General features: G+C 45.4%; 1 protein-coding gene across 1 annotated transcript in view; it reads left to right on the forward strand.

Annotated features, from left to right (window-relative positions):
- The window catches only part of MVB12B (multivesicular body subunit 12B), a 343711-nt gene that overhangs the window by 265935 nt on the left and 53213 nt on the right, over positions 1–24563 (forward strand). Inside the window, exon 8 of the mRNA XM_069241771.1 lies at positions 11005–11060. Coding sequence (XP_069097872.1) covers positions 11005–11060 — 56 coding nt within the window. The remainder of the gene's footprint in view (positions 1–11004; positions 11061–24563) is intronic.

The raw sequence follows: 24563 nt of genomic DNA on the forward strand, positions 1-24563 counted from the left end.
CTGAAGATTACCATCTTTTGGGATTCCAATTTAATGGGGACTATTTTTATGACAAGTTTATGCCCATGGGGTGCAGTGTGTCCTGCAGTTATTTCGAACAGTTCAGTTCTGCTTTACAGTGGATTTTCAGCAGGCGTACAGGTCTTGCTAATGTAATACATTATTTGGATGATTTCCTAGTTTTGGGCCCCCCTGAGTCTAAAAAATGCCTTTGGGCCCTGCAGTCTCTGACAACCATGTTCAAGGAATTCGGGGTCCCAATAGCCCAAGAAAAAACAGAAGGCCCCTCCACATGCATCACTTTTCTGGGCATCGAAATTGACACCATAGCGGGGGAGTGCCTCCTTCCTCTGGACAAGCTTCAGGTTTTTAAGGGGTCCATCAGAACTGTCTTATCCCGTACCAAGGTCACCCTGCACCAATTGCAAGTCATGATGGGTCAATTGAATTTCGCCCTGAGGATCATTCCCATGGCCCGTCCTTTTTCCAGATCCATAGCTAGGTCTATGGCAGGGTTGACCGAAAAACACCACCACACCAGGCTGTCTGCTGAAGTAAAGGACGATTTGAGAGTGTGGGAGGCATTCCTACAATACTTCAACGGGGCGGTAATCTGGCCTCATCCCCCTGCCGACAGCCCTTCTCTTGGTCTATTCACGGACGCTGCAGGCAGCGTGGGCTTTCGGGCTATCCTAGGTTCGGCCTGGTGCAGGGCGGATTGGCCAACTGACTGGGTTGAGTTGGGTCTCACCAAAAATATAGCATTCTTAGAATTATTTCCCATCAGTGTAGCGGTTTCTGTCTGGGAGGACACATTGAGAAACAAGACAGTAGTATTTTGGTCAGACAACATGGCAGTCGTTGAGTCAATCAATAGACAAAAAGCTAGCTGCAGATGGGTGCTGAGACTACTTAAGTATCTGGTGCTGCAATGTTTGAAACTCAACATCACTTTCCGGGCGAAACATTTTCCTGGGGTAAATTACAATGCGGCTGATGTCTTGTCTCGATCATTAATGCAGGATTTTCAGAGGTTCCACCCACAGGCGTCGGAGAGGATGACAGAGTTTCCAACATCACTGTGGAGGATTGGTGTCCCGCACTGTCAGCCCTAGTAGGGTCTTCTTTGGGGACACGAACAAAGGGGGCATACGAAAGGGCCTTCTTGTATTATAGACTGTTTTTGAAATCAGTGAACTCTTCAGATTGGTTTTCATCCGAAGCAATCTGTGCCTTTTTGCAACATTTAAAGAGCAATGGTAAACCTGTGTCGTGCGCCAGGGGCCAACTTGTCAGCCATCCATTTTTTCGCCAAGCTAAGAGGACAAGACTCTAAACTCAAAGCCTTTATTATTAAGCAGGCGCTGGTGGGGTGGTCAAGAGCAGAGGGCCCCAGGGTAGACTCCAGGCGGCCTATAACCCCCCAATTACTAGAAAAATTGCTGGGCGCAGTTACGGTAGTTACTTCATCCCCGTTTGAGACCTCCTTATTCACATCAGCCTTTTCTGTGGCCTTCTATGGGGCCTTCCGTATTGGGGAAATGTTAGGTACATCCAAGAACGACCATGCGGGGGGTCTCCAGTGGCCAGATGTAATAATCAATAATAACTCTGCCACCATACTGCTGCGCAAATCAAAGACTGATCAGTTAGGAAAAGGGGTGAGGATTGCGCTTCGGGCAGCGCAGGGGTCTCTTATCTGTCCTGTAGCCAACCTAGATGCTTACCTAAAGGTGCGCCCTTTAGAAAAATCAACGGCGCTTTTCATACACTCAAATGGGGACTGTCTGTCGCGCTACCAATTTACAGAGGTAATGAAAATGTCACTAAAGGCAGCGGGCATAGAACCTCTGGGTTACTCCCCTCACTCGTTCAGGATTGGCGCGGCTACGTTAGCAGCGGGGGCAGACTTGCCCATCTCTGAAGTTAAGGCCATTGGCAGATGGTCGTCTAACTGTTATAAGCGTTACGTTAGGCCGGAGCTGGTCTAATCTGTAGTTATGTGTGTATCTAAAAAAATCTGTATCATTTCTCACACAATTTTCCCTTTATTGCAGTAGATGGCTCCGCGTGTGGTTTGGGTACTGGGGCATTCATTCGTTCGTCGGGCGGCGTACCGGGTGCAGCAGCTCCGTAAACCGAATCCGGCGACAAGCTTAGACGTGGCCTTCAGGTGGTGCTGGGTTGGCGGCAAAGGAATTAAACAGCTGCAGCAGCTGGTTGATTTGGCTCGCGGATGTGCAGGGCTCCAATCCCCGGACCTCATCATCATTCACCTTGGGGGCAACGACCTGGTACATTTTGGTCGTAAAGCCCTCAGAGAGGCAATATTCTTAGAAATAACAAAGCTTGCTAAGCAATTCCCTAATGCAGCCATCGCCTGGTCTCACATGGTGCCACGGAAAAGATGGGGCCCAGGAATAAAACCAAGAACAATCAATGTGTCAGTTAGGCGACTTAACGCGGAGATGTCAAAGCTTTGCCCTCGTCCAGGCCATTTGTGGAACATCCCTCATAGACAATTGAAAGGACCTGAAATGTTTCATAGAGATTTGGTTCATTTATCCGATGCAGGTACTGACCAATTCATGGCACACATGTGGTTCTTCGCTAAGTGTCTTTTTTCTGGTGGGGAGGGCGAAGGACCCTGGGGCCCTGGTCGCCCTCGTGGCACAGAAAGAGAGAATAAAGTAACCGGAAGCAACAGAGGGGACCCCCAAGGGTGGGGCCCCGGTATAACAACAGAGATAGGATCCTGAAGTCCTGGACCAACCTGCGGATGGACACACCTGTTTGGGGGTAGGGAGCCCAGGGAGCCCACACCTTGGTTGATTGGTGTTTGGAGAGGGGGCGGAACCCTGAGCATGGGGGCAAGGAACAGAGGAAGCAGGGATACCGCCCCCCCTAAGGATACAGGTGACGACCAGTCCCTGTGTGGTCCAATGGAGGTTCAGGACAGGAAGGGATCCTGTCAAAAATAATTTATGGTTACCATTGAAAAAGTATCGTCTATAACAGTACATATAGTAAGTTTGCAGTGAAATGTTTTTCTTTTAGTAATGTGCATATATTGACTTGCATAAATTGTTTCTATGAATTTTATTGAAAGTATATATCAAAATAAATACTTCTTCCAATCAAACTAAACTGTTTTGTCGGTTGGTGTACGACCGGTGTTGGGGTTAAGGGCCCACTGGCGGCTTCCGAGTCCTATTCCCTTTCTATAGCGTCCTTGTCGTTCTGTCGCTATTGCGTCAGTGGAGAATAATAAATATTGGTTATTGTTTTTAAACAGTGCTTCGGTAGACGTTTTGTGCCATTTCTAAGCACTAAATATAGCAAGTGATAAAATATCACCCAATGTGATAGTATTTAATTTACTGTCCCTCGGAGGATGAAAAGACAAGTGGCTCTTGCTAGGATTGAAATTTGAGACCTACAGGTCACAAATGTGCCTCAAACGAGCAGGGACATCTTATGGACTTTGGGGGCCCCTGCTCGGAACAGCTTTGGATTTATGATCAGAAATGTCAGCTCTCTCATGCCCTGTTTGGCCATGTCACTGAAAGTGCACAAGCACACTGGGCCAAATTGTGAATATCTAATATTCAGGGAGACTGATGTGTGTTTTTAATATTATAACAAAGCAGCAGCAGCAGCTCAGTAATGTTACTACAAGTAATCCCCGTGACGCCCTCCCATGTCTTACAAGTGAGGATCTGTTTTGATCTAAAAGGTACTTTTTTAATGGAGGTTGTATGAAACAAACACATTCATCTGCAAAATATCTGCAAGACTCTCCCATCAGCCACATTAAAAATAAAGGCAAGTGGTACTTAAAACAATCAAGAATTATTCAAAGTCATTAGGGCAGAGGTCTTCAAACTTTTTAATGCCGCGCCCCCCTAGTTGAAAAATAAAAATCATTGGGGCCCCCCCTCAGAATTTTTCACAATTATTTTAGAAAGATGGCACTGTTTAATTATATCTAAACCTATTTAAACATTGCAGTTAAGTACTGTTACCTTTTTAAAACTGTGATAACATGCTTCTGCTTAAAACAAAGGTATGTTATCTGTATAATATTTCTTTTCGCCAGAGTTTGGCGCCCCCCCCCCCCCTGGGATCACTTAAGGCCCCCCAAGGGGGGCCCGCCCCCCAGTTTGAAGACCTCTGCATTAGGGCAAGACTCTCTCAGAACAGACCCGGCTTTATTTGGGGCGGGGAGGAGGGGGATGCTGATAGGCTGGAGCCCTGAGCCACTGCCCACTCTGCCCGTGGTTTAAATCGTCTCTGGAAACGAGGGGTTTTCACTAACCATCTTCCCGCCAAGGTGCCCTTCCCACCCCTCGGTTTTACAAGGGTCCCCCCCACTTGACACCTTTCGGTAGTATTGCCATTATCTGAAAGTCTGTACCTTTGATTCACTTTTAAGCTGATACACACTTGTTTTTCCCTTTTTTCCCAGCAGTGTTATTTGCCTTACTAACCTACCGTAAAAAAAAAAAATGCAAAAAGTTACCCCTTTTCAGCAGATTTAGCAAGAAATAAGCGAAAGTAATTACTACTTCTGCCTTCAAAGCGTTTTCCTCTTTTCAAGAAGCCGCTCCCCGCAGTTCTTTATTGCACTGGAAGGTAATCTCATTAGCAGTAAATAATTGTTTCGGTACCCAGGTACTCTCGCAGCTCCGGAGGTGACGCCTGTGTCCCCGGAAGGGACAAAATGAGAATTGTCTTTGAATGTGTCCCCCTCTCCCTCCGCCCCCGCGTCACAGGCCCGTTGTTGGGCTGTTTATGGGGCTGTCGCGGAAATAAAACTCTTTAAAAGGAGGGGGCGGGGCCAAGAAACTCGTGCTCACATCTAGTTTACCATTTGTTTAACCTTAATATATTGTACCCGTTTTATAAGCTCTCTTGACATCCCGTGTCTAACTGTTCAAAGAACTGCCGATTAGGCACATTGTCTGATGATTTTTTTTAATCCATTTAACATATTTTACAAATAGATTTCTGACAGCCCTGACACCCTGATGCCCGTGTACGCCACCGCGCCTCAGTTTGGGGTTACAGCGTTAATAACACTCCCGCGCCCATCACGCCACTTCCAGCATGATCAGTATGAAAAGGGCCGTGCACTTAATTACAGGCCTGCCTAATTACAGCTCTGTTGAAGCTCGTTTGTTTGGGAGAATGCTAATTACACGACTGAGCCCTTGGCATATCATTGTTTTTGTCTGCTGCTTTGTGTGGCGCATCCGCGCTCGATTACCGCGGTGGTACCGCCGAGATTGGTGACACGATAGCACCACGAGCAGGATGGTGGGGTTTCTTGGACATCGTGGGGGCGTTTCATGGTCACCGAGGTGGTGTTTCTTGGTCACTCTGGTGGTGTTTCATGGACATCATGGGGGTGTTTCTTGGTCACCATGGTGGTGTTTCTTGGACATGATGGCAGTGTTTCTTGGACATCATGTGGGTGTTTCATGGTCACCGAGGTGGTGTTTCATGGTCACCGAGGTGGTGTTTCTTGGTCACTGTGGTGGTGTTTCATGGACATCATGGGGGTGTTTCTTGGTCACCATGGTGGTGTTTCTTGGACATGATGACAGTGTTTCTTGGACATCATGTGGGTGTTTCATGGTCACCGAGGTGGTGTTTCATGGTCACCGAGGTGGTGTTTCTTGGTCACTGTGGTGGTGTTTCATGGACATCATGGGGGTGTTTCTTGGTCACCATGGTGGTGTTTCATGGACATCATGGGGGTGTTTCTTGGTCACCATGGTGGTGTTTCTTGGACATGATGACAGTGTTTCTTGGACATCATGTGGGTGTTTCATGGTCACCGAGGTGGTGTTTCATGGTCACCGAGGTGGTGTTTCTTGGTCACTCTGGTGGTGTTTCATGGACATCATGGGGGTGTTTCTTGGTCACCATGGTGGTGTTTCATGGACATCATGGGGGTGTTTCTTGGTCACCATGGTGGTGTTTCTTGGACATGATGGCAGTGTTTCTTGGACATCATGTGGGTGTTTCATGGTCACCGAGGTGGTGTTTCTTGGTCACTGTCGTGGTGTTTCATGGACATCATGGGGGTGTTTCTTGGTCACTCTGGTGGTGTTTCATGGACATCATGGGGGTGTTTCTTGGTCACCATGGTGGTGTTTCTTGGACATGATGACAGTGTTTCTTGGACATCATGTGGGTGTTTCATGGTCACCGAGGTGGTGTTTCATGGACATCATGGGAATGTTTCTTGGACATGATGGTGGTGGTGTTTCATGGTCACCGAGGTGGTGTTTCTTGGTCACTGTGGTGGTGTTTCATGGACATCATGGGGGTGTTTCTTGGTCACCATGGTGGTGTTTCATTGACATAATGGGAGTGTTTCTTGGACATGATGGCAGTGTTTCTTGGACATGATGGCGGTGTTTCTTGGACATGATGGTAGTGGTGTTTCATGGACATGATGGTAGTGGTGTTTCATGGACATGATGGTAGTGGTGTTTCATGGACAAGATGCTAGTGGTGTTTCATGGACATGATGCTAGTGGTGTTTCATGGACATGATGCTAGTGGTGTTTCATGGACATGATGCTAGTGGTGTTTCATGGACATGATGCTAGTGGTGTTTCATGGACATGATGCTAGTGGTGTTTCATGGACATCATGGTGGTGGTGTTTCATGGACATGATGGTGGTGGTGTTTCATGGACATCATGGGGGTGTTTCTTGGTCACCATGGTGGTGTTTCATTGACATCATGGGAGTGTTTCTTGGACATCATGGGGGTGTTTCTTGGACAAGATGATGGTGTTTCATGGTCACTGTGGTGGTGTTTCATGGACATGATGGTGGTGGTGTTTCATGGTCATGATGGTGGTGTTTCATGGACATGATGGTGGTGTTTCATGGACATCTTGGGGGTGTTTCTTAGTCACTGTGGTGGTGTTTCTTGAGATCATGTAGTGTTCCTTGGGCATCATGATCTTGTTTCTTGGGCACCATGGTGGTGTTTCTTGGGCACCATGGTGGTGTTTCTTGGGCACCATGGTGGTGTTTCTTGGGCACCATGGTGGTGTTTCTTGGGCACCATGGTGGTGTTTCTTGGGCACCATGGTGGTGTTTCTTCGGCACCATGGTGGTGTTTCTTCCGTACCATGGTAGTGTTTTTAGACATCATGGTGGTGTTTCTCGAGCATCATGGTGGTGTTTCTCGAGCCTCATAGTGGGTTTACCTGGGCATCATGGTGGTGCTCCTTAGCCAGCATGTATGTTCATCTTGAACACCATGGTGGTATGGAAACTAAAGCAGAAGAGGACCTGTGAAAAGGGATGCCATTTTTCTCCTACGGAATAGATTTGCATTTCTGATCCCTCCCCTTGTAATTGCTGGGAACACCATTAGGATACCGAAAAATTAATAATTCTTTATAGTTAAAGAACAAAAATAGGGAAGCAAATGTTTCCAGTGCATGGACACGCCTAAGTTCGAGCCTTCTCCATTCTGCGGATGTTTGGTACAGGTCATATTCTGTGGAATCTCGAGCAAGAACAGTTATCTACGGATTGTACCCACTGTGACACAGATCTTGTCGTCCACCCTAAATTATTTCTATTAATTCTTTTTTAATGATCCATTCCACCCATCGTTTCCAGTAGGATTGTGTTGTGTAAGTTCCTATGGTGCATAAGAAAATGTTGTGAATGGAGTGTGCTTGTCTCGTAAGCAGACACATTTAACCTGTCTAGATGGGCTCACACACATACATGCTGTGTATATGTAAGCCATCTCCTCTGCAACGTCTTCACACATGGGAAAAGACTGGAAATTTACTTCTGAAAATAGGACGAGTGAAACATTTTTTTCCAGGTTAGAAAAAAGGCTGTGTAGGAAAATATATACATGTGGGTGCACTTGTCTGACATGTTTTTAAGATTCCGACCATCACTTTATTTTCATGTTACTCATAAAGACTTTGCAACGCTTCTCCGTTATCAATCTTGTTTGTAAACATTGCCATGTACAAAGCATGTTTTCCTAATAATGAAATGGTATTTAAAGATGCACTGTATTTTAGAAAAACATATTTTTCAAGTTACAAATGTAATCGTGCATAATTTAATTTGAAAACAAACAATCACCACTGCTGTTTCGTGCTTCTGCTTGTATTTGCATTTAAACAGGGAGCTTCCTGCGGATATTGTGAATGGGCTCAAATTGTTAAATTTTGCAGGCGTGTATACCGAAACTGCTGTCGTGGCCTAGTATCACTGAGGTCTGTCGCCCAGACCCCACCATCTAACACAAGACCCTCACACCCAACATGGCATTACTTTACCCTGGATGATTAGCAAATCTTTGGGTTTGGGAGTCGTGAACTCCCAGCTGTATTTTATTTTTAAAAAACATAATCAAAACTGAATCAACAAAACTTTTATGCAGTAACCTCTATAATATTTACATAGTATTTACAATTTTCAGATGCCTAGCCATAACAGAGTCCACTAATACATCTGATTTCTTACCACTAACTAAATCAGTACTTTCGTATCCAAATATCAGTGACTGCGGACGAGATCATGACTGACTGCTAAGTCACCCGGTCCCTGCCCCTCCCCCCAGCTATAAGGCCCAGGGGTAGGATCTCCATGTGGGATCATTCCATCTCCTCTCCAAGAAAAATACCAGTTGTGTGTAGACCATGTGGAGGGGCCCGCTTGCTTGCCGGGATACCTACCTCGGGCACCCCCTACACCCACAGACTCTCAGAATCTACCCCCTCCCAAGGGCCAGTGCTAGCTCTAAAGTCTTTGCGCATGCGTGGTTGGTTGGCCCTAGGGACCGGATGCTAGTGACCTCTCACAATCCCTGGATGTCATCCTCACTTCCCAGACAGCACCCCTTGGAGGGTCCAATTACCTTGCCGTCCTGTTGCTAAGCGATGATGGAGTGCACTTCCTTCAGCGTGGCAGGAAGCAAGAAACCCGCTCGCCCACCGTTAACCCCTTTTACCGGGAGTGAGAGGCTCAGCGTCATCATCCAGTGCAACAGGACTACGCCACCAATCTCCGTAGACCTCACTGAGGGGGTCAGGGACATGATGAGCCCCCTTCCTCCACCCCCTGCTCCGTAACAAGTGCGCTACCATATGTGCGCCCCTCCCGATGAGTGAGGGCCCCATACAGTAGTGCAAGCTGAACTCACAGCTCGTTGTGTTTCTTTAGAGTGCTTTCATTAACTGTAAACTCTTCGCATTAATGAACTCTATATGTAAAGGTGAGCACCTCTACAGATGGACACACGCCTTGCCTTGGTGGCAGAGAGTCCTCTTTCACTGTTGCATACTGCGGTACTGTGAGCTGGCAGGCACTTGGCCTGTAATACTTGTCCTGTCGATAAAATAAACATAAAACTTGTTGTCCTTGACCCTAAACATGTCCTGGGTGATGGAAATTCCACACACCTGTAAGTGTGCCTCCAGGTTTGTTTTTATGGTATTCACTTAACACGTTAGGTTCCCCTACTATTTTTAGAAGTAGATATCAATGGTGGATTTATTTATATATTTCACTGAATTTGTATGGAATGTTTTGACTAAGGCCAGTGGTTGGAAGATGGAGGGGGCTGGCGCACACCTAGGTGGGGTTCAAACGCTGCGAGGGAGAAGGGGTGCTCTTATGTGTATTGACGCTTGTACGCATTGATTTCACTGTTTAGTCCAGCGCTGGCCATGCGTCCTGGATTCACACTGGTCCGTAAGTGCTCATAAGCACTTAATCTGATGCCTCCACACCTCTAGCTTATCATTAGTGATAAGAGATACCTAGGTAAAGATCCTTGATTCCCAAAACATATTTTGACTTTTAAAATGTGCAAACTGTACTCACAAAGTAAACATACATGTTGCTACCATGCTGCATGCGTACAGGTCTACAGAATAGACATTGTGGCATTGGCATATTTACAGGGGCTGGCCAATGGGCATGAGCAGTACCTTTTGGATCCTCACAAAGATTGTGTTACCTGATGTGTGGGACTTTGCCCTTAGGTCTCCTACGCTGGGGCTGGCTTCTTGCAAACCAGGCACAGGTGAGTGGTCAAGGGAGGCACGGGCCACATTAGACCACTCCTTGCCTCACAGACTCATATTTGACTATGTTCAAGGGCGTCGCATCAGTAATGTGAAGAAATGAATGAGTAAATAACATGGGCATTTTCCCCCTATAAAGATTAGCAGCTGATATAGCTCACAAAACTCCTAATTCCAATATACGCAGCAGTAGGAGGTACAGCTCAGGCGTTCCCACACAAATCGGAACATATCGACCCACCGTGAACGGGGGCTCAGATAAATGAGGACCACCCTTTCTGGATTATGGAAGTGTTAATACTGTGGCTTGGATAAAGCGCTCTTGTGCTTACAGCTTACCTGAACCTCGGCGAAGCCTTTTTAGGGTTCTTGATAGGAGTCGCAAGCGGCAGGCGGTGAAGCTGTGAGATTGGTGTCGTCCTCGAAGCCGAGTGACATCGGCCTTCAGGGTTTTGCAAGAGTTGCAGATCCTATTTTGTAGTAATTGTAAATAATTTGTTACTGACAAGGCTTTGAAGGCATGGATGCCCTTCGGTGAGGGCCCTCTTGGAATAGTTTACGTTCTCTTGAGACTTTCTGGGTAAGGGAGATTCCCATAGCATTCCCTCTGCCATAGACCTCTTTAATGAGTAGTCCAAGGTAGACTTGAGTCAATTTCTGGGTACGGTTACCTATGAAATATTTCCACCTGGTTCCTTTTTAGGTTAAGTAGAATCCTCAAACATATAGGGTGTTCCTCATAGAAGCTTGACCAAGCTTTGCCCTTTTGGATGGTTGGACATAGGTGATTGATGGTCATCGGGCACTGATATTTTTTGCATTGTAAATAAATGTGAAATTCCAGAGCATCTATTTATAATAGTTAAGATAAGCCAAGCAGTGTGTTAATCACAAGTTGTTTTTCCTCTTCCAGCAATGGATGGTGTGCCTTTCATGGTGTCCGAGAAGTTTGCGTGCGCGTCTGAAGCTGTAAGTATATTTGAATTATTTTACACTACTTGCATTTTGTAAAAAAATATGTTTTTCTTCTCCAAGGTTCTACTCTAGAGTGAACAAAATATTCAATTATTCAGTCTGTTCTAATAACTCTACTTGATTGTGGAACTATTTCTTGCACACTGGTGTTTGGAGGATGTTATCGCAGATCCACTCTTTAATATTCTCATATTAATCCCCTCTCTATTAATAAAATGGCCTTTGCTGTCTGTCCTTCATCAGAGTGCATTAATACATTTATAACTTTGATTTTTTTTTCAGTTTTAGGCAATTAAGTTTTCCAAACCATACAGTGAAGCAACTTTATTTAAACAAGCATTTGTTATGCAATGGGTCTCGCGTTTGCTCGAGTTAGAGCTATTAGCATTGTAAACTCCTAACCGGACTTTTTTTGCTATATAAATTGAAAATGAAAAGTAAAACAGTTTCACATAACTAACCAGACTTTTCTTACTGTATAAACTGAAAAGTAAAAGTTTCTCATAAGCGAGCTGACGGCCGCCATCAGCACAAAGCAGACGCACAAAGGAAAATAAAATTTCACTCACAGTGAAACCTATCGGCAAAAGTGCAATTATCAGGCAAAAGTGCAATTATCAATGTAACAGGATCGATGTTACGCAAAGCGCTTGACTACTGCCCAGCAAGATAGCGCTGCTAAATAAAGAGTAAAAGTAGTCCAGAAACCGGACGGAAAACATCGAACCTCATATGTTTTCTGTAGTTGGTTGGTGCTTTCGAGGAGGGCTAAACCCCGGAAAAGGCATGACGTATGCATGCCTTTCACTAAGGAAAGCAAGCGGATTTTAAAAGGCAAGCCCACGAACCAATGAATGTGACTTATGTGACATGGGCGTGGTTAGAAGCCCAAAGAGAGATTACAAAATGGGACAAAGCGATTTGCGCTCGCCCCTAAAAATACTTTAAGAGGTTGACACATTTTTCCTGTGGCTGTGACGCAGTGAAATAGACGAGGGCTGAAGTCACTAAGGAAGGGGGTGAGGTGAACAAATATTGCAAAAAACTTACAGAAAGATTTCTTAGGTAGGTACCTGCTTACAAAGCTGGACAATTATAGCAAGTGTGGGGAAATCAAATAATCGAATTCCTTTAAAGTCCAGTGAATAATTATTTCACAATACTTCATCTCTGCCGACAGACGTGTTCAGGTCAATCAAGGTTTGTAGAGCGCGACTACTCACCCGTAGGGTCTCAAGGCACTGGGGGCATCCATGGTTCAGTCAAAGAGCCAGGGCTTGCGGTCCTTACTGAATTGAGGCAGGGATGTAGCTTGCCTGAGATGCAAGGGCAGCGAATTCCAAGTCTTCGTTCAGGTGCGTGGTGTCGCCAGGGCCACTCAAATTGTGCGGCAGGAAAGGGTCAAATTATGCGGAAGGGTTGAGTAAAGCACACAGCAAGAAAAGGCACATTATGCAGCACAGTGCAGCACATTTTGTAATAGTATTACTTCATGATTTTGTCATTTTAAAACTTGGTAACACTGTCTGGGCCTTGATTGCACCTCATTAGTACGATTTAAAACCCAACTATAGCACTAAGCAACAAAAAGAAGACAAGTCCAGCTTTGCGATGGGCCTTTCCCTGCGCAGAAACACATGTTGCTGCATTTTAATTAACTTTTGATTTTTTTAACTAGAAATTTCTTTTGGGTTAAAATCTGCAGATGATGCATTTTGTCGCAAAAGCAGTAAGGGCCATATGTACGAAAGCTTTTTCCCATAGACACAGAATGGGTAAAATCCTTTGGTACATCTGGCCCTAAATCTCTAAATATGTGAAAAATGCCGCGGCTGCACAATCGCATAGTTCCAGTGGCCCTGGATAGAGCCCACTGTGTGGCACGCATTGTATCACGTCCACTATGTCGCTAGCTGAGGGTAGGTGGGTCTAATAGTTCATGGGATTAATTTGGGTGTTGTGGAGATAAAAATTAGTTACCATAGTGATGCATCAGTTATCGAAGTACTGATGTGATAGTGGAATAGGTCGATATTTCTGACCTCCATATAATGTCCTAGAACCCGAGCAGTGTACGCAGGGGCCACCCAGCAAAACCCCGGATTAAAGATGTAAAAAAATGAAAATGCTCAGTTTTGTACAAATTCCCTAGAATGGCCCAAAATCTAATCCATTAATGCACCGATCCCCAAGATTGTGAATAGAAAACAAAATACCATATACAATTGTAAGTCTTTGTTAAAGTGTCTCAATGCACGAGCTGAGCTAAAACCTAGATGAGCTTTCATAAAAGAAGCACGTAAACAGTCATAAAGGTTACAATGTGAGTAAATATATTATATGTGTAATGCAGAGGTAATGAGAATTACTAAGTACAAACTAAGAATTACAAAGCATGTGACAGAAAAGAAGAGCATTTTACTAAAGTATTTAAAAAGTGTTACTCTCCCTAATCTACTGAAGTTTACAGTAGAGTGATGTAAAATACTCCTGCACACCCAGACATCTATTCCAGATGTTAGAAAACAGCTGTGTCTTCTTTGAAGCCATATCCCTGCCACCTACCAATAAACAACCTTTTCATCCGATCACCCATATGCAGAAGCTCACAAAGCCCCCACTGGTGATCAAACCTGATTCAAATTAATCTCATTTCCAACAAACAAACTGGAGCAGATGCATGGAATGAGTACATTGGGAGCACAAGTCTTATCCCAATAACCAACAATTTTCAGTAACCAGATGAACGCCCAGCCTTGGGTTCCACAGTAGTGTGTTACTTGCCGTAGAACACGACACCTCGTCAGGGGGTAGTCAACGGGGTATAAATCCAAATACACTACATTAGAATACAGACATCCAAATAACTTTTCAGGCACTTCTTTAAGAAGTGAAACATTTTCACAGTGTAGGGTTTTTCTGTATTTTAGGATTCACTGACATGCGCATGTAAGATCTTTGCAAATTGTAGATATTCAGCCATAATTCTCCCCTCTGCGCTTACCCTCACTCTGGACAAACCAGGAGTACATTGTGTTGTGAGGTGAATTAGAACATGTAACCCCTTACTTATTTCCCACCTGGAAAGCCATTGTGGGTGGATAAACTCCCTCTGTGAGACCCAGAGAATTAAAAGGGTGTTTCATAACACATTAAGGGGGTAATTACAACTTTGGAGGAGATGTTAATCCGTCCCAAAAGTGACGGTAAAGTGACGGATATACCACCAGCCGTATTAAGAGTTCCATAGGATATAATGGACTCGTAATACGGCTGGTGGTATATCCGTCACTTTACCGTCACTTTTGGGACGGATTAACACCTCCTCCAAAGTTGTAATAACCCCCAAGTCTCCATTTGGAAGGTGTATAATTCTGCAAGCTTCCAGGATTGTGGAGTTGTTCAGAATGTTTGGGAATGCCCACCAAGTTTGTGAATGTTCTAACAATTCTGGCGTGGCCTCCCGGCTGCCCCTTCCTGTGGAAGGCTCTTGGTCCCACGCGTGCCCTACACGTATCCCTGCGGAAAGTCTATCACATTTGCAGATTCTTCCCCAGTTATAAGTGGAAATTGGCATCAGAAATTGCCAGAGATTCTGATTTCGAGATTTTCAAATTCCTGCTGAAAATTCGGGTATCCTAGGAGACAGAAAGTGCGGAAAGGTTGGTGCATAAAACTCAAAATGTGTAACTGCAGGAGGGTTAATTGACAAGGCTTTCTGGATTGTTGGGCTGAAAGTCACGTGCACTTGCGTGTTAATTTTAAAATACTGTAGAGCTCAATTTCACCGTAGGGTCTTTTGGCCCTAGCTTACGGTAGGCTGAGCAGCACCAAAAAGGTACCTCTGTAATTACGGCAAATGGAGAATACGATTTATTTATGAAGGGGTTCTATAAAGCGCTTCCTGTGTCCTCCTGGGTGAATTCTTGTGAAGCAGATCCCGAGACATCGCCACATTTTTTGGGCCCACTTGCTTCCACTTGGCCCAAACCCGGGATGAGGGGAAAGTGAAAATGACTACCAGTAAATTAGGTGATTAAAAGTATTAATATTATCACCCTGGTAAAAGTACTCACTGAGACTTACATTTTTAAAACCAGTCAATCAATCAGTGTATTTGTAAAGTGCGGCTATTCACCCGTTAGGGTCTCAAGGCAGGGGGGGAGCAGTAAGTGGAGGTCAGAGGGGCTCAGGTGAAGAGCCAAGTTTTGAGGTCCTTTCTGAATTGTGATCGAGTGGGAGATCCTCTGAGGTGGATAGGGAGGGAGTTCCAGGTCTTGGCGGCGTGGTGGGGGAAGGGCCTTCCTCCGGCTATGGCCTTCCTCACGCAGGGACGGCGGCGAGGTCGGCAGAGCGGAGTTGCCTTCAATTAATGGCACGCTGCTCCTGAAGCAATGTGCCTGGTCAAGTGGAGGGAAACCCATCTTGTTGAATCTGTACAATTTTCATTTTTTTCTATTAAAATGTTTTTGTCAAATGTTACAACAGTGGATAATGGAGACCCCCCCCCCCCTCATTGTAACCGAGAGGGAATGACAGTCATGGTGAGCCCCTGGGATCAGTGGCGGTTGAAAACATTTAATGAGCCATGAAACAGTCAAACTCCTCCCGTTTGTCAATTCTCTTGTATTTCATCCAGGGCTTCTGGGGATCAAGTTTGCCCAAAAAAATGCAAGCAAGCTCCATTTTAATAAAATGTAATCTGTCTACTTGTGGCTCCATTGGTCTCTCAGCTCTTGGAGTGATTTGCAGGAGCGGCGACCCCCTTTCTTCTTCCACCTCTAGGAGCTCTTCTAGGCGCTATGCATCCTTCAAATGCTGGTCTGGCCTCTGAAGCGCCTGAGTGGCAACTACAGGGAGTGCTCACCTCCTGCTGGTACAACAGGGGTTCAGCGAATCACATCGGGTGAAGGAGAACCCACCCCTCCCCACCACCACCAAGGGTGTGTGACATTGCACAGCTTTTTTTTTTTCTCAAACTTTGCATAATCTGTAGAAAACTTTGCAGATCGCTGAATGGCAAATAATTGTCTCGTTGCCTCTTGTACACTGGAAAAACTCCAACCTTGCAAAGAAAAATGGTGTAAATATTTGCTATTCTGCTCTGAAGAGCTGTGGAAAGGTTAAATTGCAGGAAACCTTCCATATAGATTTTCCAGCTCGGTTTGGCTCGATTCGAGTGAAAATACCCTCATACCACAGAAAGGAATTTTGCGAAGGTAAAGTATGAATTTTAGCAAAACTTTGCAGACATAAAACCGGTTATTGAATAAATTCGGATGATGCAGATTTAAACATCAAATATATGTGTACATTACAAAAGTAAATTACCTTTTTGTCTCTCTATAGTGCTGCACCTTATCCTCATGTGCATGTTTTTTAAGGAAGGTGTAATTGACGCTGCAGTTAGTATGTTCCATACAACTTCTTTCCGCAGTGGAGGAGACTACCCTGAAAAGGTCTTTTTCGCCTTACGACAGACCCACAGACGTGAATACGTCGCCACGCACTTATACGCGCAAACTTTCACCCGTAGCACTTCGTAACTGCCGGGTCCACTCACCACTACCATGAAACATAGGCTCAACACATTATTTTTCAAGACCGACCGGTTACTCCTCATAAAACAACAGATTCACACTTGGACCATACTTCTGGAGCCTTGAGGAAGTCTCTGGAGGCGAAACACGTGTCGGCTGCATTCGATGTGAGTGATGATGTAACTCGCCGCTGGTTTACTGGGATCTCCAGCAGATAAATCCAGTTGAACAGCCTTGAGGTGCTTGTGCGCACTGGTGACTCAACTGTATTCCCATGTTTCTGCCTTGGGGTGCTCCAATCTTCTGATGTGTGCTGATCACGACTGCTCTTTCCTGGCGTTTGTGCCACACTGCAGGCAGGGCCACTGGAATTACAAGGCAGGAGAGGGTCAGATTATGCGGCAGGGTTGAGTAAACATGCGGCAAGAAAAGGCAAATTATGCAGCGTAATGCGACACATGTAATGGCATAACTTCATTATTTCAAAATTTTTAAACTTGGTAGCAATATCTGGCCATTGGTTTTACCTCATTAGTAACAGTTTAGTACCAAAATATACCAATGGGCAGCAGAAAGGCGACCAGTCCAGCCTTGCAAAGGGCCTTCCGCGGTGCAGCAACGTGTTGAGCTCGAAGCAAGTGTCAGGGCGAGCACCACATCTACATAAAGACAGTGGCTCCCTTTATCTTGGTTTGTTCTTCGCTTAAGCCATATTATCTTGAATGTGCAGCTCCTGCCCGGCTGCTTCCATTGTAAGCCTGTGCCCCCTCCCTCTAAGATCCACATTTGATTTTAAATATTTAATATTTTGTTCACCTAAAGCAATTCCATTTCTTAAATGGAAAACAGCACTGTTCATGTGCATATTTTTCGAAATAATATTTTACTCCCTGTACAGCGCTCTGAAAACCAGGACAGTAGATAGTTTGCGCTACATAAAACATCTCTTAAGTAAAAAATGGAATAATACGTACGATTATCTGAGCTGCACATGGAAAAGAGACAGCAGTCCGTCCCCCGTCCCCCCCCCCTTTTCCTCGCCCACCCACTGGGACTAAGGCGGAATCGTGAAATATGCTGCTGTAAATCTCAGACTGTATTTCAAACTCCCTTTGTGTTTTTTTTTTTTTTTCTCATTAGTTGTGTGTGTATTGTGCACGCACACGAAGTTATAATCGTTTGATGCTCGGATAGGATAGCACTTCAGTAGAACAATGGGTTTCCTTTTCATGGAGCGTCACTGCCACCGTGTGGCCAAATGTAGCCTTTCCGGACACAGTTGAACTCTTTATCCAGTGGTCGTCCTGCCCAAATAAATGAGAACTAAATATTATTTCACTTTTCCGATTTTCTTTAATTCTGTTCTAAATTTCATGTTTTTTAATGTTGGATTTTTGTTTTTTTTTTGTTAATTTTTGAACACATAAATACGTTACTTGATAATCTTGCGTACTTACTTTTTAATTACGTGCGTAACCGTCCGTTATTGTCTCTAATCTAAGGCGTGCTCTTCAAACACCGAGGTGGATAGTTCTTTACTGGGGTACTGACCGCTTTGCTTGTGGTTTAGAAAACCCCATGTGTTCTGCTTTGAAGCTATTAATTTAATTCATCAGCCCCACGTCGTTAAACCGAGTCAAATTAAGCGCTCCGAAGCGGCTAGGAAAAAAACCAAAAACTAGCGCTTTATAGAACTCCGTGATAAACAAACTACAGAAAGAGGCTCCCGAGATCTCCTGCTCAGAGACCTCCATCCTCTTAGTCGATGTACAGTTGCCGCAACTGTGGCAACAAATTAAGTCCTGATAAATTCCACTGTCCTAATTCACAGCCGGGGGAGTACAACCTGATAGGTTAACACCCGCAGCCCGATCCCTGTGTCCTAATCCACAGTAGTGTGATAAACTAACAATCGCAGCCAATGGACCGAAGTGAGATCGGATAACTCCCACTGTCCTAATCCACAGCCAGGGGAGTGCAGTCTGGTAGGATAACACCCGCAACCAATGGAAATGAGTGAGATCTGGTAGATCCCTGTGTCCTAATCCACAGTAGTGTGATAAACTAACAATCGCAGCCAATGGACCGAAGTGAGATCAGATAACTCCCACTGTCCTAATCCACAGCCAGGGGAGTGCAGTCTGGTAGGATAACACCCGCAACCAATGGAAATGAGTGAGATCTGGTAGATCCCTGTGTCCTAATCCACAGTAGTGTGATAAACTAACAATCGCAGCCAATGGACCGAAGTGAGATCAGATAACTCCCACTGTCCTAATCCACAGCCAGGGGAGTGCAGTCTGGTAGGATAACACCCGCAACCAATGGAAATGAGTGAGATCTGGTAGATCCCTGTGTCCTAATCCACAGTAGTGTGATAAACTAACAATCGCAGCCAATGGACCGAAGTGAGATCAGATAACTCCCACTGTCCTAATCCGCAGCCAGGGGAGTGCAGTCTGGTAGGATAACACCCGCAGCCAATGGAAAGGAGAGAGATCTGGTAGATCCCTATGTCCTAATCCACAGCAGTGTGATAGGATAACGACTCTAGCCAGTGGAACAAAGTGAGATCTGGTAGAACCCTATGTCCTAATCCACAGCAGTGTGATAGGATAACGACTCTAGCCAGTGGAACAAAGTGAGATCTGGTAGAACCCTATGTCCTAATCCACAGCAGTGTGATAGGATAACGACTCTAGCCAGTGGAACAAAGTGAGATCTGGTAGAACCGTATGTTCTAATCCACAGCAGTCTGATAGGATAACATCGGCAGCCAATGGAACAAAGTGAAATCAGATAACTTCCACTGTCCTAACCATAGCCAGGGGACTGCAGTGTGATAACACTTGCAGCCAGTCGAACGAAGTGAGATCTGGTTGATCCCTCTTTCCTAATCCACAGTCAGGGGACTGCAGTGTCATAGGATAACACCTGCAGCCACTGAGAGGAAGTGATGTCTGAAAACTCTCATGTTCTAATCCACTGCCAGTGGAATGCAGTGTGATCTGATAATACCTGGATCAAATTTAATCCACAGCCAGTGGAATGCAGTGTGATTGGATAACACCCGCAGCTAGTGGAACAAAGTGAGATCTGGTAGATCTCTATGTCCTAATTCACAGGCAGGGGAGTGCAGTGTGATAGGATAACAGCCGCAGCCAATGGAACGGAGTGAGGGCGCTCCGCATGCTTCCATGTTTTTGTGCTGCCTTCGTAGAAGTGCTTGGAGGATCACACTTTTTGGAACCATCTCCAGACAAGAGGCCCCCCCTTTAGGAAAGGGGAGCTTTCTTCTTCTTGATAAGAAACAACGCCAGCCTCCTTTCCCTGCTTTAAGCATGTTTGAGTGTAGTGTCTTGCCAGTGTCTCAACCTGATGGTGTTGAGATGTGTAGAGACGGTGAGTGCAGTGATTGCACTGATCCTCAGTAGAAATGTTCCTGTGAGGAGGGCTTGAAGAGAGATAATTTCTCTCTTTCTGACATAGTGACAGCTGTGTTCCCTTGGGCCAGGCGATCTGTCTTATTAACCCTACAAACAACTCAGTGTGCAGAAGCGAAAGCTAGGACTGGCTGAAGTCCTGGGAATATAACATAGGAGTAATTATCTAATAGTGATTCTGTTTGAGAGGGGTAAAAGTGGAGTTGTGTTCAGGTACTCCATCACACACAGCGTGGGGTAGAAATTGAGCTGTGGTGACCTCTGAGGTCATAGGAAGTTGAGCGCCTCCACTTGATTGGCTGAAATTTGAGTTGTTTTAAATGAGGTGGCCGTGCTCCTTAACATACACTTTTGTTCTGTCTTGTTTGTTTAACATTATCTGGGATTCCCAGCCTGGTGATGGGGAATTACTCAAGCATGTGAATCTATGAAGGTACACAACCTGTAGAAATGGAGTTACGGGTAAGTAGCTAACTTCGTAAAGGTTGACCTGCAGCACCCGCAACCCTAGGCCACAGCCAGTGGCCTGCAGTGTGATCTGATAACTCCAGTGTGCATGTAAGTACGTATGTGCATTATTTATATGTATATATATATATAAATATGTTCGGTGGCATGTGTAGCTGCAGATACACATGCTGTGCATTATCCTGCCACCTAGTGTTGGATCCGGAGTGTTACAAGTTGTTTTTCTTCGAAGAAGTCTTTTCGAGTCACGAGACGAGGGACTCCTCCCTTTCGGTTCCATTGCGCATGGGCGTTGACTCCATCTTAGATTGTTTTCTTTCCGCCATCGGGTTCGGACGTGTTTTGTTCTCGTTCGGTACCGGGTTAGTGTTATTGTATCGGCACCGACAGCAAGAGCGCTCCGGCGGCCCTTCGGGGCTTCCGTTCTTCACCGGGGCATGGTCGGCCCGACCACATCCATCGTCAAAGACTAATGGACCGGACCCCCTTCCGCTTCTGTCCGAAGTGTAATTTGAAGTATCCCTATACAGACCAGCACCTGGTCTGTAATCTGTGTTTATCACCGGAACACAGGGAGGATACTTGCGAGGCTTGTCGAGCGTTTCGATCTAAAAAGACCCTACAAGATCGACGAGCAAGAAGACTGCAAATGGCGTCGACACCGAGAGAGCAACTCGACGTCGGACAGGAGGAAAGAATTTCCATCCAGGGATCGGACTCGGACGAATCCGAAAGTGACCGAACCTCGACGGTGCAGCGAACAGTGAGTAAACCTGCCCCGTCCAAAACTCACACAAAGATCTTTAAGTCCAAGGGGACGCCACCGCCAACAGGCCATGGCTTAACCCATCGAAAAGAAGGTGACCAAACATCACCACCGAAAAAGGCCAGGGATTTGCCGAAGACTTCCGACTCCGGTCGAGATTCCGTCACCGAACGCTGTCGACACCGAGAGTTCGACTCACCCAAAGTGAGAAAAATATAATCGGAACCGAAAAAGACAATATCTGAAACCTCAGTACCAAAAAAAGCGGCTTCGGAGCCGAAAAGAAGCTCTTACACAGAAAAGCAAGGACTTTCCAGCCAAATGAAGGAAAGACATAGGTTTGAGCAGGAATTAAGTATGGACGAACCGCATCATACACAAAGGAGGTTCCATATCAAGAAAGAGACTGGAAAAATACAAACTCTCCCTCCAATCAAGTCTAAAAAAAAACCTGGTATTTCAGGAGACAGAAATGCAGCCTAAGGCGAAGGTGGCTAGAGAAAAATCCCCACCACCAAGGTTTTCACCACAACCGTCCCCACCACACTCACCACAACTGTCTCCAGTGCGAACACCTCCAATGCAGTCACCCACACATACAGGGATGACACAGGATGATGCTGATGCATGAGACTTATATGATGCACCAGTATCGGATAACAGTCCGGATTGTTATCCAACAAAGCCGTCACCTCCAGAGGACAGTACTGCATATACGCAGGTACTATCCAGGGCAGCTACGTTCCACAACTTAGCAATGCATTCAGAGCCAATAGAGGATGATTTCCTGTTTAACACCTTGGCATCCACCCACGCTTCCTATCAGAGTCTGCCAATGCTCCCGGGTATGCTCAAACACGCAAAACAAGTATTCCAGGAGCCAGTTAAAGGAAGGGCTATCACGCCTAGGGTGGAGAAGAAGTACAAGCCTCCCCCAACGGATCCTGTGTTCATAACACAAAACCTTACACCGGACTCAGTGGTTGTAGGAGCAGCAAGAAAGAGAGCAAACTCTCAATCGTCAGGAGACGCTCCACCGCCTGACAAAGAGAGCAGAAAGTTTGACGCAGCGGGCAAACGAGTGGCAGCACAAGCAGCCAATCAATGGCAGATCGCTAATTCACAAGCCCTACTTGCTCGCTACGACAGGGCACACTGGGATGAGATGCAACACATTATACAACACTTGCCCAAAGAACACCAGAAACGTGCCCAGCAGGTTGTGGAAGAAGGACAGGCCATATCCAACAACCAAATAAGTTCCGCACTAGACTCGGCAGACACGGCAGCACGAACGGTCAACACTGCGGTAACCATTCGCAGACATGTATGGTTAAGAAGCTCTGGATTCAAGCCAGAAATCCAACAAGCGGTGTTTAACATGCCATTTAACCAAGAACAATTGTTTGGGCCGGAAGTGGACACAGCAATTGAAAAGTTATAAAAAGACACGGACACGGCCAAAGCCATGGGCGCGCTCTACTCCCCACAAGTCAGAGGCACCTTTAGGAAACCACAATTCAGAGGAGGTTTTCGACAGCAAACACCAGAGCCTTCCACCTCTCAAACCAGACCCACCTATCAGGCACAATATCAAAGGGGAGGGTTTCGTGGTTCCTACAGAGGACAATTCCCGAGAGGAAGGGGAAAGTTCCAGGCAACCAAAACAAACCAGACCAAACTGTGACTTCACTGTCACAAAACCCCAACACTTATCACCAGTGGGGGGGAGACTAACCGCATATTATCAAAACTGGACACACATTACCACAGACGCATGGGTCCTATCAATTATCCAACATGGTTATTGCATAGAATTCAGAAATTTCCCGCCAGATGTGCCATCAAGAGCACACAATCTGTCCAAACAACACTTACACCTATTACAAATAGAAGTGCAGGCACTATTAAAAAAACAAGCAATAGAGCTAGTACCCAACCATCAGAAAGGAACAGGCGTCTTCTCACTATATTCCAAAAAAGGACAAAACTTTAAGACCTATCTTAGATCTCAGAACACTGAATCTCTTCATCAAATCAGACCACTTCCACATGGTAACACTTCAAGACGTGGTTCCCTTACTAAAAAAGGAGGACTACATGTTAATATTGGATCTCAAGGATGCGTATTTCCACATACCCAACCATCCTTCTCACAGAAAATACTTAAGGTTTGTAATGCACGGCGTACACTATCAATTCAAAGTGCTACCATTCGGGATAACAACAGCCCCAAGGGTATTCACAAAATGCCTAGCAGTAGTAGCCGCTCACATAAGGAGACAGCACATGCACGTATTCCCATATTTAGACGACTGGCTAATAAAAACCAACACTCAACAACAGTGTCTTCTTCACACGCAATACGTCATAGAAACTCTACACAAACTAGGGTTCTCTATAAATTACCAGAAATCACATCTGCAACCATCCCAAATACAACAATACTTGGGAGCAACAATCAACACACAAAAGGCGATTGCCACTCCAAGCCCACAAAGAGTCCAAACGTTCCAAAACATAACATCAAGCATACAGTCAAACCAACACTACCCAATAAGGTTTGTAATGAAACTTCTAGGCATGATGTCTTCATGCATAGCCATTGTCCCAAACGCAAGATTACACATGCGGCCCTTACAACAGTGCCTAGCAAAACAATGGACACAGGCACAGGGTCAACTCCAAGATCTAGTGTTGGTAGACCGCCAGACACACTTCTCGCTTCAATGGTGGAACCCTATAAATTTAAACCAAGGGCGGCCATTCCCAAGACCCAGTGCCTCAATGCGTGATCACAACAGATGCTTCCATGATGGGGTGGGGAGCACACCTCAACCAGCAGAGTATACAGGGACAATGGAACATTCAACAAAAACAACTGCACATAAATCATTTAGAACTGTTGGCAGTGTTTCTAGCATTGAAAGCATTTCAACCACTGGTAGCCCACAAACACATTCTTGTCAAAACCGACAACAATGTATTATCTCAACAAACAAGGGGGGACACACTCTTCACAACTGTGTATCTTAGCACAAAAGATTTGGCATTGGGCAATTCACAATCACATTCGCCTGATAGCGCAATACATCCCAGGTATTCAGAACCAGTTAGCCGACAATCTCAGTCGAGATCACCAGCAAACTCACGAATGGGAAATTCATCCCCAGATCCTACAGGATCACTTCCTCCGCTGGGGAACACCAAATATAGACCTATTTGCAACAAAAGAAAATGCAAAATGCCTAAACTTCGTGTCCAGATACCCCACACCCTC

The sequence above is a fragment of the Pleurodeles waltl genome, chromosome 6 (genome assembly GCF_031143425.1).
Source record: "Pleurodeles waltl isolate 20211129_DDA chromosome 6, aPleWal1.hap1.20221129, whole genome shotgun sequence".
Taxonomy (NCBI): domain Eukaryota; kingdom Metazoa; phylum Chordata; class Amphibia; order Caudata; family Salamandridae; genus Pleurodeles; species Pleurodeles waltl.